This window comes from Pseudorasbora parva, chromosome 10 (assembly GCF_024679245.1).
Source record: "Pseudorasbora parva isolate DD20220531a chromosome 10, ASM2467924v1, whole genome shotgun sequence".
In the NCBI taxonomy this organism is placed as follows: domain Eukaryota; kingdom Metazoa; phylum Chordata; class Actinopteri; order Cypriniformes; family Gobionidae; genus Pseudorasbora; species Pseudorasbora parva.
Genome location: NC_090181.1, coordinates 14,243,515 through 14,262,830, shown reverse-complemented (window position 1 = coordinate 14,262,830; position 19,316 = coordinate 14,243,515). Strand labels below are relative to the sequence as shown.

The following is a 19,316-nucleotide window of genomic DNA, read 5'->3' as shown; positions in this document are numbered from 1 at the left end:
AATTGTGGATGATCAATTGGATATCAATTGTGGATACATCTAACGCTAATTTGTAACAAAACACTCATGTTTTAATAACACTGTTAAATGTTATTTATGTTATGATGGCTAAATTCACTCATAGCAATTAAAACAACTGATTTTAGATTAGAGTGTTTTATGATTAATTTATTGAGATAAATAATATCGAATTTTAAGTTATTAGTTATCGGAAACATGAAAATAAAAAATAAAGCATTTTAATATAGGTGCACTCCTAAACATGATTAAAGGTATGAAGACTTCTTATCTTGACAACATAAAAGTATTTATTTTCTCCTCGAATTTGTCCTCAAGATAAGACCTTTAATCTTAATACAACAGGGCCAAAACTTCAAACACTTTTGAACATTCATTGTACAACATCCTGAGCACGTTTTCTGCTTCTACTTCCAACGAAAACATCAAGACAAATCGTTTCGAACCAGAAGGCCAAAATAATATTTGAAATATTAGTGTACATACGTGCTCGAGTTCGGATCTTCCAATTCCAATATGTTGGCGATATGGGAGGAGACAAAGCTCTTAACCTGTTCATTTTGCTCACTCTTTAGTGTCCTCACCACCCTGTTTGCTACCTCCGGGTTCCTCATGAGCATCAGATATGCTGCGATGCGTTTTTGTGCAGGTGCCTCCATATTCTCATACTGTTTTATCAGGGCACTTATCACCTAGTAAAAACAAATAAAAATATCAAATTCTTTAGAAATGAATCAAGATCATACTGTTTTTCACTTTCGATTAAAGTTTTCAAGTACTAAACAGATTTTATTTGAGTAACTAATGCATCATATAAGGACTGGAATAAGGCTCATGTAAATGCTGTAAATCATAACAAGAGTTGATTTACATCTGAATTCATTTCCATGAGTCTGAAAGCCTGGATAGCTGCTTTTTGTACTGGCAGAGAAGCGTATGTCTGGCCCACGCAATTTAGGAGAGAAGACTTCAGAGCTGGGAATCTCTCCATGTACTTTCCCATGACACCAATGACCTGTACAATAAATAATTTGGTTAATATATGCTCATTATAATATTCATCAGATGGATGGATGGATAGAAAGTCCTGTTAGAGGTGACATGTACCCTTAAAGTAAGGAAAGTGCTGTCTTCATCTCCAGAGCAATCACCTAGCATGAACTTCATGAATTCAGCTACATCCTTCACTTCAGGTGATGCTTGGTCTTGAGGAAGTCTGGTGCAAAATATACATTAGAATTTCACTTTAAAACAGAAAAGCTTGACCTATGCTAACTGAGATGCTGACTGAGTAAACATCACTGACACTTACCGTTTCACAGTGTTGGCAAGAGCGTACATGATGGCTTTGCTTGGCTTGTTTTGGGCCATGCTCAGCATATCTCTAACCCTCTGAGGGCTAGCCTGGGGTAAGAGACTCAAAGCATAAACTATAGCATCCACCTGTCTGGCTGACTCATCAGAAGTCCTGAGGATCTGCATGATGGCACTGGTACATTCATTGGTTCCACATTGGAAGAGTGTCTGCCATGTAAGCCACTCTGAAATCTTCATCATTTCATCAACAGCTCCAGAAAGTGTTTCATTTTTCAAGCCACGGATTTCAGACACCAACTTGTGGAAGAGGCTGGCTCTCTGTTGGCTTTTTCCTGAGCTGCTGAGCGTATTCAGCTCTCTCAATGTGGCAAGCACATCATCCTTTGACTGAACAGGATGTTTGTCCTCCACCTCCTCTAAAAAGAGCTTCTTCTCAAGAGTGTCTGTTCAGAAATAAAGACAGAGCCAATTTGTTTGCTTATTTATATTGTCATACCACAGTCCTAATCTCTAGTAAAATACAAAGTAAAACAAACAATTTTAAATTCTGACAGCTTAAGGCTACTTACCATCTTTGCTGAAATATCTGCTGTTTATTTTCACTGAATCCTGTAAAGTTAGACTCTGTTTCACTTCTGAGGAGATACCATACTGCCCCCTGTAGGAGAAATTATAACATTTATATTCGTAAACATATAAATTATGCCAGGTTTAACACCAATTATGATGTTTATATAACATAACTAATCACAAAGCAGGAACTTTAAATATGTGCATATTCAAATTGCATACATGAGTTTATAGAGCTAAGACTTTTTGTGAATAGCTACTTAAATTTATGTTCATAAAGATATAATATAATAATAATAATAATTATATAATATAACAGCACAATATAGTAATTTTAGACTATATATATATGTCTGGTCACCATTCATCCAGCTAACAGGGAACGTTCTCAAAACTTTGGCTAAAGTTCTGGCAAGGTTGACTCTCAAAGTTATGAGCAAACATTCTTCCAATAACATTAATAGAGCTATCTGGTCTTAAGTAATATTCTCAAAATGTTAGCACAAAAATGTTATTTATACATCATTTATACGTTTCAAATCGTTCGGAGAAGGACACATTTCCATAATGTTTGAAAAATAATCAAATGGAATGTTCCCGTAATGTTGGTACATTCGAGGAAAAAAGAGAAAACTTTCAGATGTGTTTTTATAACTTAATGGGAACGTTAGCTAAAAGTTCTTAGAACATATTTGGGCAATTTAATTTTATGGAAAAGAGCAGCCTACAGTACCTACCTAGCGTCACCCTTTGTGTTAAAACTAATCATAGTGGTAACCCTTTAATATGGGAAAAACATTTTCATTATTACCAACGACTTTTGCCTCAAACTCCTAATTTTCTGCTTATTAATAGTAAGGTAGTTTTTCTAGCATTTAAGTTTATGTATTTGGTAGGATTAGGGAATGTAGAATAAGGTCATGCAGAATAGGCATTAATATGTGCTTTATAAGTACTAATAAACACCCAATATTCTAGTAATACGCATGCTAATAAGAAACTAGTTAATAGCGAGAATTGAACCGTAAAGTGTTACCATCATAACAAAATATGAAATGACACAAGAATGAGTAATTAACAACAGAATTTTATATTTTTGGGTGAAGTATCCTTTTCTGATCAGGTCTTTAACCAGGCATCTAAAAAAACTTTTGGGGAAGAGATTACATACTCATGTGAGAACGGGATCAAGAGATGCTTCTCTGTACACTGAGCTTCAGTCATGTGCTTTCTCCTGTTGTCAAATTGATAGTTGCAAGTCTGAGTACTGCTGATTAGCTTGGACATAAGGCCATTCTGCAAAAGTAAATTTCAATTTATTTGTATGAGTAGCCTTTTTGACTGAGATGGTTATGAAAGAAAATGTGCGTCCTACCAGGCCAGGCAAGAGAGACAGGGGGCTGGTGGGGAGACTGTGAGGTGAGAAATGGCTGCAGTCCGAAAGATCTCTGACTACAGTGATATCTGTGTCAATGTCCTTCCGTGAGTTAACTGTGACATCAGTCTTGCATATGCCGTGGATTGTACTCTTAAAATGTAAGAACAGAGAAGAAATTAGGGGAAAGCTATTAAATCTATATAGGTGTACAGTGGGATGCAAACTCAGTCTCACTTTATTTTGATGGTTCCTTTAACACATCCTGTTGACTATAAATAACATTGCACTTACTCTTTAATTAGAGTGTTAGTCGAATGTTAGTAGACTGGTAAGGTTAGAGTTAGAATAAATGCAGAATAGACTGCATTTGTGTGTCTTTTAATCTCACCATTTTGTTATTGTGTTCTTCCTCCAGGACTGGCACGAGAAGAGCAGAGATGATTCCTCTTTTGATGTTCAAAATGTTTTCTGGCTCGTCCTTTTCTGGATAGATGGAAACACTGGTTACTTGTTCCACCACAAAATTCAGAGGGTTCCTGGAAAGGAGAATCAAAAACAAAACAAAAATCAGTGAAATATGACGCTGTATTAACAATTCTGAAGGAACTGGGGGTATTTCCTCTATTTAAGGGGATGAATATCCCAAATATTACAGGCAGTTCCACATACTTTTCCATTGCAACCTGGAAGGCCTCAGCTCCAGCAGCCTGTCTGTAAACAGGCTGACCCTGTGCGTCGATGACTGACACCTCACTCAGGGTGCATTCTCGTGTGTGAAGGACAAAGCTGCATGTCTGTGGGACCTCAAGTTCAACCTGATGGTGGACAGAGAAAATATACATACAGCATTTTCATATATAAACACTACCTTTTAAAAGTTTGGGGTCAGTAAGATAAAAAAAAGGAAATTATTATTTCTATTCAGCAAAGTTGCATTAAATTTATCAAAAGTAATATTTTATAATATTACAAAAAAATTCTATGTCAAATAACTACTGTTCATTTTAACTCTCTTTCTCTCTCTCTTTCTCTCTCTCTCTCTCACTCTCTCTCAGAGTTAAACTGTCAGAACAAATTCATCTTGATAATGTCAGATAACTTTGATAGAAAGGTATGTAAGGGATTACAATCAACCAATCAGCTGTCAGCTGTTAAATTTTAGCACACAATTAGATAATACCAGGTCAACCAATGACCAAGCAATGCTTGATTTTGTTCAGTCTTTGGTGTTAAAGGTCGCATTAGCAATTAAAGAAAAAACATGAAAGCAAAACATGGTTAGGTCAAAGTGTCTAAATCATTTTGGTCACAAATTGTTATCAATTTAGTTCAATGTATGAAGAATATTTGGGTATAATGTGAGAGTTTATACTCTTTTTTTTTTTTTTGCTATCCTCAAAATAAAGGATAGCAGGATATTTTTTTTTCACTTACAAAAACCACTAGTAAAAAATCTGATGTCTGAATTTTTTTTTGGTTTGACTGTTTGAATTGTAATAATAATAATTCACAATATTACTGTTTTAACCCTATTTTAAGAAGAAAAAAAAAAGAAAATATTCTTACTGCCCCAAATTCTGAATGCTTGTATAAAAAGAGGTAAGGCCATTTGAAAAAAAAATGTTGTACCTGACAGGAGATCTTTGGCCCGTTCCTTAGGTTAGCTGTCCCTGTCACCCCATTTTTGCTCTCGGCTGTATACTGATAAACATATTTTCTGAGGTTCTTGAACCTTGCAGACACTTGAAATGAGAAAACATTCAATAATTGTCATTATAATGTCAGTGATCAAAACTAACAACTTTGCTGCAATTATTTCACAATTGCCTGTTTTCACATGCTTAGTGTTTATGATGACTTCTGCAGTATTTCAGAGTCAGTTCTAAGTAATCAAATGAACTGAAAACCTTTGGACCATTTGTTGACAGAGTGGCACTTCTCTGATTCAATATTCTTGACACATGCACATGTTCCATGTACCAGGGTTCAGTGCTGCTATCTACTGCAGTCGATAGTAACACAGTAGGCCAGACTAAAGAAACTCGTCCTGATTGGTTGCAGATAGAGTAATATATGTCACAACTAACCAACCTAAGGTTAGTTAGAAGATAATCATGTGTATGGATATCTTACATGGGCATATTATGGATTGCTGTCCTTCTCCACTGTCTTCCTCAACTACCTGAGCATATGCTTCTACAAAGACAGAAAAAAAGGAGTAGCTGAAAAAATAAAATCAACTTTATATTTAGCAAAACACAGCAAATCTCAGTAAATGATAACAGTTCTTCTAAGCAAGGAGGACAAAAAACAGGGAAAAACTTAAATGTAAAAACAGTAATTCAAGCACTGAAATATATTGAACTTTATATCATCTGTTTTCATAATACTAGAAGCAAGGCATTTAAGTAACAGAAAAAGACAAACAATTACAAAAATAAGAATAGCAATAGGATGAAAAAAACCTGAAAAATAGGCGAATCAGGCTAATAGGAGTAATAGTAAAAATACTAAAAATAGATAGCACAAACATTAGTATAGTATAAAAAAAATGTCTTACCAGCAAATAAATGTGCACCGAGGAGGAGTAATAGACACAACTTAGTGTCCATCTTTATGGGCACTAAAATCTCCTTCTTTCAGTTTTTTCCACTGATTCTCTTAAGTATTCCCACCCAGCAGAACCTTTATAGCATGACCCCCACCCCACCTCCAACTGAAACCTCCTCCAATCAGTCAAAAGCCCACAAACTGATACGAACATATTCTATTTGAGAACACAGGGAGATCACAAGAAAAACATGATTAATAAATATATTCATAAATGCAGGGCATCTATTTTAGTCTAATACAACATAAAACATGTTTTTTACAACATAAAAAAGTGTGCACACACATACATATGTTTAATTTGCAAGTGCATAATTGCAATTATATACTTGCAAAATGAAATTACAAATTTACAGGTTTTGGTAGCTGATGTTTCATGGCCAAATACATTTTAACTGAGAATTTCTGGGTTCTTTACCCCGTCACTCTTACCTAACTTTCTTCCTATACTGTATTTACCCACTGTCCTATTTTAAAGGGTAGTATGTCGTAATGCCTGATTCACAGAGCTAATCAATAGGTTAATTAAGGCACAATGTATAGGAGTCCAAGCTGATGTTAGCATGTAAAGTAATGTTTGTTACATAAGAGGGTTGCATAATATGCCTATTCACAATAATCTTAAATGAGTAGATCATTTTCTTTAAAAAAAAAAAATCAATCAATCAATCAAAAAAAAAAAAAAAACTAATCTAACAGCAGCTTTTTTGTCACATTGTACATAATAATATATATGTGCATTTTAACGAGGTAGTTAGCTTATGGTGTATATGCATGAAAAATATACACCAATCAGGGATAACATTATGACCTGATTGAAGGTAACACTATATTGAACACAGATGAAGGGAACACTGATTATCTCTTCATCACAGCACCTGTATATGAGGCAGCACGTAAAAAAAGAAGCAGGAAAAATGGGAACGCGTAAGGATTTGAGAGAGTTTGAGAAGAGTCAAATATCTTGTTGCTGCTAACATCTTGGTGCCAGAGACAGATACCACAGCACACCTAGAGGGGGACCAACACAACATTATAATGCTATGCCTGATCTGTGTATGTCTTGGTCAAAGTTGTAGAGCTTTGCTATGACGTTTGCAAAAAATAAAAAATAAATTAAGATATATAAATGCATTTATCATTTTATATTAACACTGTGACTTCAATACAGGCAATATTTATTCATAATGCTACAAAATGTACAGATTTTCATGACAAAACCTAAAATTAAATGACCTAATCGGGCCTGGCAGACTAAAATAGGATATTGTATATTCTTTTAAGGTGGTATGGAGCATATTTACTTTCTCAAACTGCAAGTGGCATATAGCCTACCTGTAAGTGTAAACTGCAAATCAATAGGGGAACACAATGTCCAATATCCAATAGGCCCTATCAGAGATGTGCATGATGGCATAACAAAAGAGGACGTAATTTTCAGTGGATGATTGGTCTTTAAAAAGAAAAGCAATTAAACAATTAACTCACTCTTAAACATAAACCACATCTCGAGCTGAATTTTAAGTGTTTAATCTAAAGTCACCAAATGTTGTTATTATTTTTCATGTTAGGCCTACAGAATAAGACTCGTCTCTAAGATATAGCCTAGCGTAGACTATAACACCAACTTTAAAAAAGAAAATAGCCTACAAACCAGGGCAGTCTACACAACATAACATCAGATTTGTATTACTGACTGCATTCTACAGTTATTTTGTCACTTGCTGAACCCGAAAGCATCCTCTATACCCTCAAATAGGGCACTGTTTGAAGGGACAGCCATTTGTAGTGGTGTCCAAAACCACAGTGGACGTTATGAGTGCACTTATTCAACATTGTACCCCAATAACGAGTGTACTGTGTACAACTTATGAAGGATACAAATAATGACCGTCAAAGTTCACACACTTTCAAATTAACTTTACATAGACTAACGTAGTTAATGTGCGATTTCCGATTCAGCCAGTTTAGCCCTGGCTTGCGCATGCGCTGAACTTTTCCGGTCAAAGTTCTGTGAACTTCGCACCTTCAGCAGATTCCGGTGGACACTGTATTTTACATGTGACGAAAATGTATCGAAAACGTGTCAAATACAAGCGGAAATCAAAATATAGAAAAGAGGACAAATCTAAAATTGTTCCTATTAACGACCCTCAATCGACTAAGGAAGGGATCAAGTCTCATCAGGACTCAACGAAGTGCGTGAGCAAGAAAGAAAAGTCAGCCAAACAAGTGCACATCGCTTTTCTACCGGAGAAATACCAACCGCTCGTAGAGGATGATATTGTTGATCAACCACGAGATGATAATATCAAGAAAAAACAAGACAAATATAAAAAATTAAGAAAAGTACGTGGTTAAATGTCAAAGTTCGTTGTTTGTCTGATCATGATTGTTTTTGACGGTAATAGGCTAGACTACAGGCTATGTAGTGTACACTAAAGCAATCTGCGTGGCGCAGAAACAATGATTTCAAATGAGACAGAAACATCAAAATAATAAGTTAACTACAGAAACATTTCTTATCTTTAAGAACCATATTGTATGACAAAAATGTGATATGCCTATTTGTCTTTCAAAAGTGACTATTGTGCTAAAATGTAAACAGACATTTTTCATTTTATTTTGTCCTCTCAACAACTGTTGTTTTTATTCAAAAACAATTCTTCAAACGCTATCACAATAATTTGGTTAATTAGGTTATTTGAAATATAGTTTCTCTTAATAAAAAAGTTTGGCTATAGGTGCTTTATCATCATTGCAATAGAAGTAAATTAAGTAGGCATATTATATATGCCACATGGGTTGACTTTGAATATTGTGTATGTTTTATTTATCTTTGTTCATCCACCCTTTTTTTCAGAATGTGGGAAAAGCTCTTCGTTACAGCTGGAAGTGTCTAGTGGTTGGACTGCAGAATTTGAGCACAGCCTATTCTATGCCACTGGGTGCCGCTGCCACAATAGTGCCAGACATCCAAAGAGCCAGATCTCACGTCTAACACATGACTCAAGATCAGCCGGTTACATTAGGAGTAGCACAGTGATCAAAGTTGGATTACCATTTGTACTAGAGCACTTTCACATCAGCGGAAAAGGAGTTTATATATGCACATGTGCCATTGTTATCAAAAGAGAATGGCAAGGAAGACACATGCAGAGACTACATTTGTGAGATAATTTGACTTTGATGAAAAAAAGTAGGTGAAGTAGATGCCATGTGATGGACTATGAATAATTATTGCACATATAATGCACAACTGATTAAAACATTTAGCTTTATAGGCGTAGGCCAAAGATGTTTACCAAATGGAGAAGTTCTTGATTTTGGAAGGATAAAGTAAGTTTAGAATAATGGTATTGTGGATGTTAAGCCAGTGGAGTGCCTTTATTTAATGCTCTTATGGGAAGACAAACGAACAGGAAACAGATGTGGACTAACTAAATAAATAGTGATGCTGAACAGGAGCAGGAGGAATGAAGTATGCAAAGTTTATCAGAAATTGAACACAATGTTTCTCAATATTTTATTATTCTTAATTGTTCTGAATGTTGTAAGTATTGTATAAGCATACATGTGATTTGACAACACAAATTGTACTATTCTGCACTTTTTGTAATGTGAAGAAATTGTTTTTTTAACTGGATTTATTGTTTGACCTGCACAAAATTATTGTTATTAAATTACAGTAATGTATTCTGTACAAATGAATTGAATAAGAATAAATTGGACTTGAAATGCTTGCTAATATTGCTGAAACTATTTTGAGCCTGAAATCAACTTCCAATTGTTCACCAATAGGTGACAGCATTGTGTAAGACAACAGAAATTAAGATTGATACAGAGCCATAGGCATAGAATATTAATACTCAGAAGAAAATATATAGCAGATAACACCATAGACATTGAGGGGGGCAATAATTATAATTATAAATAATAATTATAATCCAATATTTTATAATGATGTTGCTCCGGTGCACTCCATTACGCACCACTCTATTTGTAGTTAGGATGACAAATAGTTTTAAAGGTTATATTTTTAGGCTGGTCCAATCCACAGTCTAACAGCACTGACTCGTCAATGTCAAAATGATTGAGATGGCCATGCAATCAAATAAAAATGTTACTGTTCAGACAAGTGTGAATGCTTTGGTTTTTATGTGAAAGAGTGCATAAAACAAGTAGCTAAAACAATTAATATTTGACAACTGTTTGATTGAAATGTTTAGCGACTGACGCAAACTATATCCGCTGATGCAAACTACTCAAGTGGTTTATCCAATTTCGCACTTTAGTTTAAAATATAGCATATTTAATAATATATTAATTTTACACACTTTAAAATAATAGGGCATAATGTACTGTTTTAATTTAATGGAATTTTCCATATTTATTTTATGTTTTACCTGTATTGGACTTCATTGTGTTTTATATGTTAGGGTTAGCAGAAATGTCCGTAAAATTACTGGACAATGTCCAGGTAATGAGCTGCCAGTACTCAGTACTTTTTCCATTATTTTACGGATTTATTTTTTACAGTGTGATTCATGGAATAACTGAATGTGACGAAGTTTGCATTATCAGGATACTAATGTGTACATTTTAAAATATCTCAAACATGCTGCAAAACACGGGAATGAACCTTACTGGTTCTCGCACGTCAAGCAAGCTTCACCATATTGATGTGTGTGTTGATGAATGATTGTATTTAAATGAAAGCCTAAATTAAATCTGTTCATCAAATAACAGGGTATATACAGCAATCCTTAAGTTATATTTACTACTTTTTAATACCTTTTTTACTACCCTCAGAATATTTTTTAAAACCATCACGACACTGAATTGCAAGTGTTAATCAGCGACCTTTCTATTATTTACACTGATTTTGACATATATAACGTACAAAAAACAATATTTGTAATCGACACCAGGAGGAAATCGGTTATCAGACAGAATAGATCTCAACAATCACAAAGGTTGGTTAAGGAGAAGCATTACTGCATACACATTTGATTTCAATTAATAATTGGTAATTCAGCAATTCAATTATTTAGTGTTTTTTTTCCAACAACAAAACCTGAGCCAAATATTCCATTTCTATAACTGTGATAAGTTGTTGAATTTAACAAAATACTAAAAACTAGTCCTGTCAATCGATTGAAAACTGTAACTAGATTAATCACAATTTTTTTCTGAGATTAGTCGCAATAAAAAATAAATGTTTTTGTACGTTTTTAATATATTTTTTAATATAATAATTTCACAGTTAATCAAATCAATGTAGAAACAACATAAAGACAGTATATTTTAAATACTTGTTTAAATGGCATCTTTATATGAATGAAGGCCAGTATTACTGATATTAATACAGCTACTGATTTTGTTTTATTTTACATTTATTATTAGGCTTCAAAAATATAACAGTTTTTAATTTAAGTAAACTTAAAACAATGCTAACATAAACCCATAATAAATGTCATGTTTACTCCTGCCCTTCCTGTCTTAACAGTTAGGAAATATACAGAAATTTTATTAAGTTATCAAAGTTATATGCAGTCTGCACTGCATAAACTATAAATTAAATAGTTAATCCTTATTAAAGCTAAAAAAAGTTATTTAGTCAAGAGCAGCGAGTCATTTTCTCTGTTCCCTTTGTTCTTTAACTTTACTGACAGGAAGCTTTATTGGCTGCTGTCCCTTTAAGAGCAGACAGACACGCAGATCTCACTGTTTATATACCGTCTATGGATCGCGCCTCATTCTCTCACAACTCTTTTTGTTCATTTTAGACTTTATATAAATCATTTAAGACTGCTCTTATGATGTTAGTACTTGAAGATATGCCTTGATAAAACATGAGCCAGCCACTTCTGTTGAGCGAGCAGTGTTCTGAGATGATGCCGAACGACCACTGAATGACGTCGGCAATCCAACATACGTTGAGACGGAGACGAAAGATCTTTGATTATGTGCCCAGATATGCTAAAGCCCATATTTAAACAAACTAACGCGAACGCAGATAGAATTTCAATCAGAATAGGACACCTGATAGTCTGAAAAAATAATATCTAATTTGGAAAAAAATAATACCTCTGAGACAGCATTTAACACTTTTAATGGCCTTAAATTTGACAATTTTGATTTATCACTTTTTAATACTTTTTAAAACCCCGCGGACACCCTGAATAAAGAATGTTTGAAAATGAAGAAATGTGAAGTAAACCGCTCGGTTCATATGGATTAGTTTTATGATCTCTTTGTGGCGATTTCATTAAAATATCTTCATTTGTGTTTCCAAGATGAACAGTCTAATGGGTTTGGAATGACACGAGGGTGAGTAAATGACAGAATTTTCATTTTTGGGTGAACTATCCCTGTCAAAACACCACCAGGGCCCAGAAAACACCTCCAACCACAGAGGGTTAAATCCATTTATATCCTTTTTTAATTCCTTTAAATAAAAAGACCAAAATACTCCCATTTTTATCCCAAGTCATAAACATAATTTATCGCTATTCAATTTAAATAACCAGAATAAAGTTGTAAGTATTATGCAATAATTTAAAGGCACAATATGTACGATTTTTGGATTAAAATTTGGGTGCCTAATAGTTGTAATGGCATTACAACTATAGAAGCAGAAGAAGTCATCTGTGGCATAATAAAAGCTCAAGCAATATCAAGCTACGCCTTTGTTTTGAATAAGCGACCTATAGAGTGACTATATTTCTATATAGACTATATAGAGGTGAAAAATTAGCTTTAAGACATTTCTCCAATACAGAAGCTTCTTAAAATTAAGCGTTCTTTAAAAATAGGTCAAGAACCCATATAGAACCCCATTGAAACTTATAGTGTATCATTATAATAAATAATTATTATTACTGATATGAAGTTTGCTCTGGATAGCAAGTTTAAACAAAAAAATCCAGATTCCAAAATCCAGATAAGAATGCGGAGAACTCAAGGCAATGTCTTGCAACTTCGTTTCTCACACACAACCCTCTTCTCATTCTTGTTTGATGTTTTCTGGGTTGTTCCATTTTTACTAATTAATGTATTTAATCCACATCACCATGCCGGGGATTTCCCCACAGGTTCATTTCCAGTCATTTCATCATTACCCTAAGATTCACCACTTACACAACACACCTCATTGCTTTCATGTTTCAGGACATACTGTAGTTAACAGGTACAGTAATGGTATAGAATGAGCGTGACAAAGTCAGTGTATATGAATTACATTCACAGCAACATACCGTAGTGTTTTAGTGTAAGTCTATGCATGGAAAGCAACCATTTTACGTTTTAGTCATTTGTAAAGTGAATTTTTTTGTTGTTTAACAAAGGGAGGGACATTAAAAGTCAGCCAACAAGATGGCCATCAGCAAGGAGGAGAGCAGCTGTTACAAAGATAGGAATGTTTGAGACTTAAAATGCACTTTTTTTATTTATCAGAGGGCGTTGGACAGGGTTGCATGGCTGAAATGTGATCTATAGACCAAAGGAGATTAAGGGTTCATGGGTGTATTCAGCTGGCACCCTCCTTCTTACAGGTGCTGTGGTGGAACTTGACTTAGGTGGGCTGTGATCACTCAGTTACGAGATAAGAACACTCTTTTTAAGAGGTGCCAGGTCATTCTGAAGTACATGAAGCAAATTAAATTAAAGCATTTTACGTTATTATTTACAGACTTAATGATAATACACTCATCACTTAATAATCTAAAAGTCATAAGGAAGGAAAAACAACAGGACTCTTCTCATCTACTCAACTTATATTTTAAGTTAAGGCATTTTAGACAACCACTGGCTACCAAGAATATGTATCAGCAGTAATTTGTGCTAAATATTAAATGCATATTTTAATATTTTAAGAACCTTAAAATGTTCTATCAGGCACTTTATATAACCTATTAGGGGTTCCCATCATAATATCATTTTATAGATTTAGTTCTAATTAACTTTGTTTTAATGAATTAAACAGCTCATAAACATACACTATCACAAAAAAACCCTGTAAAACATCCACATTTAATTAAAACAACAATAAAGAACATTTATGGCATAAAGCGTTCAAAACTGAGTCAAGAACCCATACTATTCTATATTGTACCCCATTGAAAGATTTTGTTGTTATGTGTATACTGTATAACCTTTACAGGTAATATGTATTTATTTGTGTATTATTCTTTACTCATACTTGTATAATTTATTATTTAGTTTTTTTAAATATACTTTTTCATAGTTTTGCATAGTAGACAATGACGTTTTACGATTAGAAGCACAAAAAAACTATTAAGTCTGTACTAAAGCTTATTTCTAATTAGAAACTATATTGTGATTATAATAATATTTTTTCACTTTGATCTGATCAAGTTGCTCTTTTAACATTAAATATCAAAGTAATTCAAGTTAAAGTCCGTGCCAATTTTACACACAGTGTTATGTTGTCTTGCCATTTATTAGACCTCCCAAAAGCTGAATTTAGAAAGCTAAATCTAATTAAAAGACATCTTGCCACTGATGTTGTCTGATAAATGTGGTATTTACCTCCAGCTCCCTATATTAATTTTCGATTACTGTCAATTTGTATCATTTAATAAATTTAAGCAAGGTGTTTTTGTTTGGGTTTAAACCCAAAGTCTTCTGGTCTATGATGAGCATGCTCTTTGATAAAAAAGACAGCTGAGAAATTATGAGAAGCAGGAGGCTGCAATTATTAAAATCTGCCATTCAGTCTTCCCAAAGTTCACCCTTCAGCTGGTCAGCTTGGCCTTATGTGGTTTATATCAGTCATACATTTGCTGCAAGACATGAGGAAGCCATGACTTCATCATCCAAATAATCTGCCTTTGTCAATAAATACACTGTGTGCAAATTAAAAAACAGACATCTTCCCAGCACTTGAAGACACTGACAGATTGTGTTTCATTATGTCACAATCAAACACAGACAGACCGACTCCGTTCCAATAGAAACATCTGACCTATAAAGAGGAATAAGAACAAGCAAACTGTTGGAAGTATGCACAGAAAGCCAATACAAGCATCAGTTGTTATGATATTTACATTTTCTGTTGCCTCAAATAGAAAACTTGAAATATTTTCTAAATTATTTAGAGGTCTCAGACAACTAAGTTTGGATAACCGGAAATGTTCAAAATACCACCACACATAACACCCTGGCAAACACATAGCAACACCCTAGCAATTAGCCAGCAACACTCTAGTAACCACCCAGAACACTTTACCAACTACCTAGGAATGCCCTAGCAACTACCCATTACACCCTGGCAACCAGCCTTAACACCCTAGCAACACCCTAGCAACCACCCAGAACACCAAAACAATTACCTATGTAACCAGTCTTACTCGACATGCTCCAAGCGGGATTTGAGCCAGCATCACTGGAAGAAAGGTGGGCGCACTAACAGGGAGGCTAAAGACCACAGCCATAGTGTCAGTCGGCAGTGCACGTCTTGAGGCCAGGAAAGTGAGATTTACACACACATCTCTTACTAGTTTGCCTCCATTAAACTTAGCAATGCCTTAGCAACCACCCATTACACCCTAACAACTGCCTAGTAGCAGCCATAACAAACTAGCAATAACATACCAACACTCTAGCAACCACTCAGAACACCACAGCAAGTATCTAGCAACACAATTGCAAACACCCCAGCTACTGCCTAGCAACACCATGGCAACCAGCCAGAACACCCTAGCAACTAACTACCAGCCACGCCAAGCACCACTCACATTTACTTCATAAAACTTACATCTAGTTAATATTATATTTATATTAAGAATTTTAAAATATTTAAATAATTAAAAGTATTCATTTCAGGATGTTTTTGTAATAAATAACTTAAATTCAGTAACTTACTGGAGAAAGGAAAATTGATATAAAGACTCAATGGAAATTTCTGCCACTGTACTCTTATATCGGTCTCATTTATACTCATTTAGTACAATGCCCGTTGCTACTTTCATCATGATGTATTTTCCATTTCTCAAACTGCTTCAGTTCAAACATCGAAAAACCATTCAAAAATGTCCATTTGACCAATATTAATCATAATGCTGAATATACTTGTTTAAACTTATTTATGGTGTTGCTGCAGGAATATTGAGCAAATTAAGCTGTGAGGCTGAACAACTTGTTTTTCTGTTTTGATTATGATCCACCTGAAAAGCTCTTATTGATCCTGGGTGGATATACAGGGGCTCCTATCACGGAGGTCTCTTCTCTGGCTGCATGGCTGAGTCACTGCTTCAGGCACCTTATTAATCAAACTACGCCTACACCATCCCCAGCCCTCTGATACATCACTTTGTACAACTGACATTTAGCTATCCGACCACCAATCAAGAGGGCTGCTCTTTAACCCAGCCCAATTTAACCTCAGTGTTTGGGCCCTTGCCTATGATACATTTAGCTGAAGAATGGCAAGACAGAAAAACAGCAAGTGCTTTACAAGACACATGGGGATATGATGGGATGATTATGATACTGAGTTTGAAGTGTATACGAAGTTTAAAAGGACAAATGTTTCAACCACCTCAAAGCAGAAAGTATACATTTAAATTGTATAAATTTAATGTTTTGTCTTAAGCTCACCAAGCATTTATTTGACCAAAACAGTAATATTGTGAAAAAATAATATGGTTTAAAAATATTTTAAATGTAATTTATTCCTGTTATGGGCAGTTAAAGCCTATTTTTTAGCAGCCATTATTTCTTTTAGGAATTCTTGATCATCAGATTTTTCAAAAGAACAGCATTTATTTTAAATAAATCTTTTATAACATTACTATCCATTTTGATCAATGTAATGCCTCTTTGGTAAATTCAAGTATTCATTTATTTTATTTTTTAAATGACCCCAAACTATTGAATGTGACTATATTATAGAGATACTTTTTGTTCACAGGTCATGCGGCTCCATTACAGCTTGAAAGTCAATTACATAAACTGCGTATGAATTCAGGAATGCTAGCTGATGCTCAGCGAACTGTGAGGTATGCCAGCATACAGGTGTGAATTATTGCTTAATGTCTAAAAAAAACTGGTATCTGATAAGGATTTAATACAACCTTTAGGACCAAGAAAATGGTTTAGCTGAAGAATGGTTAGACATTTTTTCAGTGCCATCAAAACTATTGTAAACAGATTCTTAAATCTGAAAATAGTAAAGTGGCTAAATTTATTAATACTTCCTGTTTTTTCCCCATGTATAAATATGTGTTGCCTTTGCATTTCAAGTTTTACTAAAACTTATTTTTACAACCTGGTCTCACAGATTTCCATGAAATCAACACGGACCCTTAACTCAAAAATTTGTGGTAGTTTCATGGAATCGCCGAAAATTCCATGATGGGTTCACGGAAGTGATGCCTATGTAAGTCAATGACAGGCAGCATCCGTGGTCCTCACACGGATTCCCTGTTCCAACACCTTATATTCATCAGTTTGATTCAGTCAGCATAATTTATTTACATTTATTTTTCTTCTGTTTATTCAGACATTTTGAACACTTAACTCAATCCCTTCCCTAAACCTACCCATTTGTGTATTATTAAAAAAACAGGACATAACAGGCAGATACACAGATACTGCAGGCACATTTTATTCAGAAACTACAAATATCCCAAGTGTTCCGAGGCCAAACAATTGATTTCTGTGAAGATAATCCCCAGAAGCAATCAGTAACGTCAAGTCCATCCGCCGAATATTAATACATTTCAAATATTGCCGCTAGAAGAAACGTAACGTCAGCTTTGACAGCATTGGCTGTTGTTTACATTTTACATTTACATTTAATCATTTAGCAGACGCTTTTATCCAAAGCGACTTACAAAAAAGGGGAGAGCAATAGAAGCAATGAAACAAACAAGGCCAACAACCTGTAAGAGCTCAATTAATTAATTAGCAATTAAATTAAGTCTCAATTAATTAGCACAGTACACAATTTTGTTTTTTAGAGCCATCTACAATAGCCACCTACAACAAAAACTCACTTACGCAAAATACAGAACACTGGATTTTGATAGCCATGATAACCCATTAGGACTAAGGCTGTTGCCCCAACTGTTGTCATTAATGCAGATTCAGTGGCCCAATGGGTTGGTTTTGTATGGTATTCTAGCTAAACGCGCAGCAATAGCCATCTACAACAAAAACTCACGTACGCAAAATACAGTACACCGGATTATGATAGCTATGATAACTATGTAACACACCCGCCTGAAGGCACAAATCCGGATGAGAGACGTAGATATGATCCGGGAGTGTGCACTTTTTGGTCGTTGCTGTGGTGATCAGTAAGTGCTATTCTTTATTGGTCAGGTGCAATTGGAAAAGATGTGTCTTAAGATGTTTTTTAAAAATGGCTACAGACTCGGCAGCACGAATTGAGATCATGGCAGGTCATTCCACCAGGTGGGAACGGTCCAGGAAAATGTCCGTGAGAGTGATTTCATGCCTCTTTGGGATGGAACCACGAGGCGTCGCTCACTTGCAGAACGCAAGCTTCTGGAGAGTGTGTAAGTCTGAACAAGTGAGTTTAGGTATATTGGTGCAGAGCCAGTGGTTGTTTTGTAGGCGAGAACTAGTGCCTTGAATTTGATGCGAGCAGCCATCAGCAACCAGGGCAGTCTGATGAAGAGAGGCGTGACATGCGCTCTCTTCGGCTCATTAAAGACCACTCTCGCCGCTGCATTCTGGATCAGCTGCAAGGGTTTGATAGTGCATGCTGGAAGCTCAGCCAGAAGAGCATTACAATAGTCCAGTCTGGAGAGAACAAGAGCTTGAACCAGGAGTTGTGCAGTTGTGCAGGGTCTAATCTTTCTAATGTTGTATAAAGCAAATCTGCAGGACCGGGCTGTTGCAGTAATGTGGTCAGTGAAGTTTAAATGGTCATCAATCACAACTCCAAGGTTCCTGGCTGTCCTGGATGGAGTTATGGTTGATGAACCAAGGTGAATGCAGAAATTTTTATGAAGTGCTGGGTTGGTTGAGAAAACAAGTAATTCTGTCTTTGCAAGATTGAGTTGAAGGTGATGCTCCTTCATCCAGTCAGAAATGTCTGTCAGACAGGCAGCGATACGAACACTGACTGTAGGATCATCTGGTTGAAATGAGAAGTAGAGTTGTATGTCGCGTGACCAATTGCATCATTGCTTTGATTGTAAAATGCCATTGGCTCTCGTGTGTCTCCTGACCGATCAAGTCATGCTGACGTTTGTATCATTTGAATCATGAGAAATATGAATGAGTGCATGTGTGGAGCACGATCATCATTTCAACGATTAAAACATTAAGATCAACCACATGAAGATATCGTATGACTTCAGAAGACTTGGAATGCAACATGAGTCAATACTTCTGTACTGTTTCTGGTCCGTTTTTGCGATAAATA

The 19,316-nt window shown here is 35.2% G+C and overlaps 1 protein-coding gene across 2 annotated transcripts in view; it reads right to left on the bottom strand.

The window, feature by feature from the left end:
* apoba (apolipoprotein Ba) overlaps window positions 1–5,965 on the bottom strand; it is a 28,348-nt gene extending 22,383 nt beyond the window's left edge. For both annotated transcript variants that reach the window (XM_067455231.1, XM_067455232.1), the window contains exons 1-12: window positions 5,844–5,965; window positions 5,417–5,479; window positions 4,913–5,025; window positions 3,953–4,098; window positions 3,672–3,819; window positions 3,281–3,433; window positions 3,077–3,201; window positions 1,905–1,993; window positions 1,331–1,778; window positions 1,126–1,234; window positions 890–1,033; window positions 505–710 (exon numbers count right to left, since the gene is read on the bottom strand). In XM_067455231.1, the coding sequence (XP_067311332.1) occupies window positions 505–710; window positions 890–1,033; window positions 1,126–1,234; window positions 1,331–1,778; window positions 1,905–1,993; window positions 3,077–3,201; window positions 3,281–3,433; window positions 3,672–3,819; window positions 3,953–4,098; window positions 4,913–5,025; window positions 5,417–5,479; window positions 5,844–5,895 (1,796 nt within the window). In that variant the 5' untranslated portion in view covers window positions 5,896–5,965. The remainder of the gene's footprint in view (window positions 1–504; window positions 711–889; window positions 1,034–1,125; window positions 1,235–1,330; window positions 1,779–1,904; window positions 1,994–3,076; window positions 3,202–3,280; window positions 3,434–3,671; window positions 3,820–3,952; window positions 4,099–4,912; window positions 5,026–5,416; window positions 5,480–5,843) is intronic.
* Between the last annotated feature and the right edge of the window lie 13,351 nt (window positions 5,966–19,316).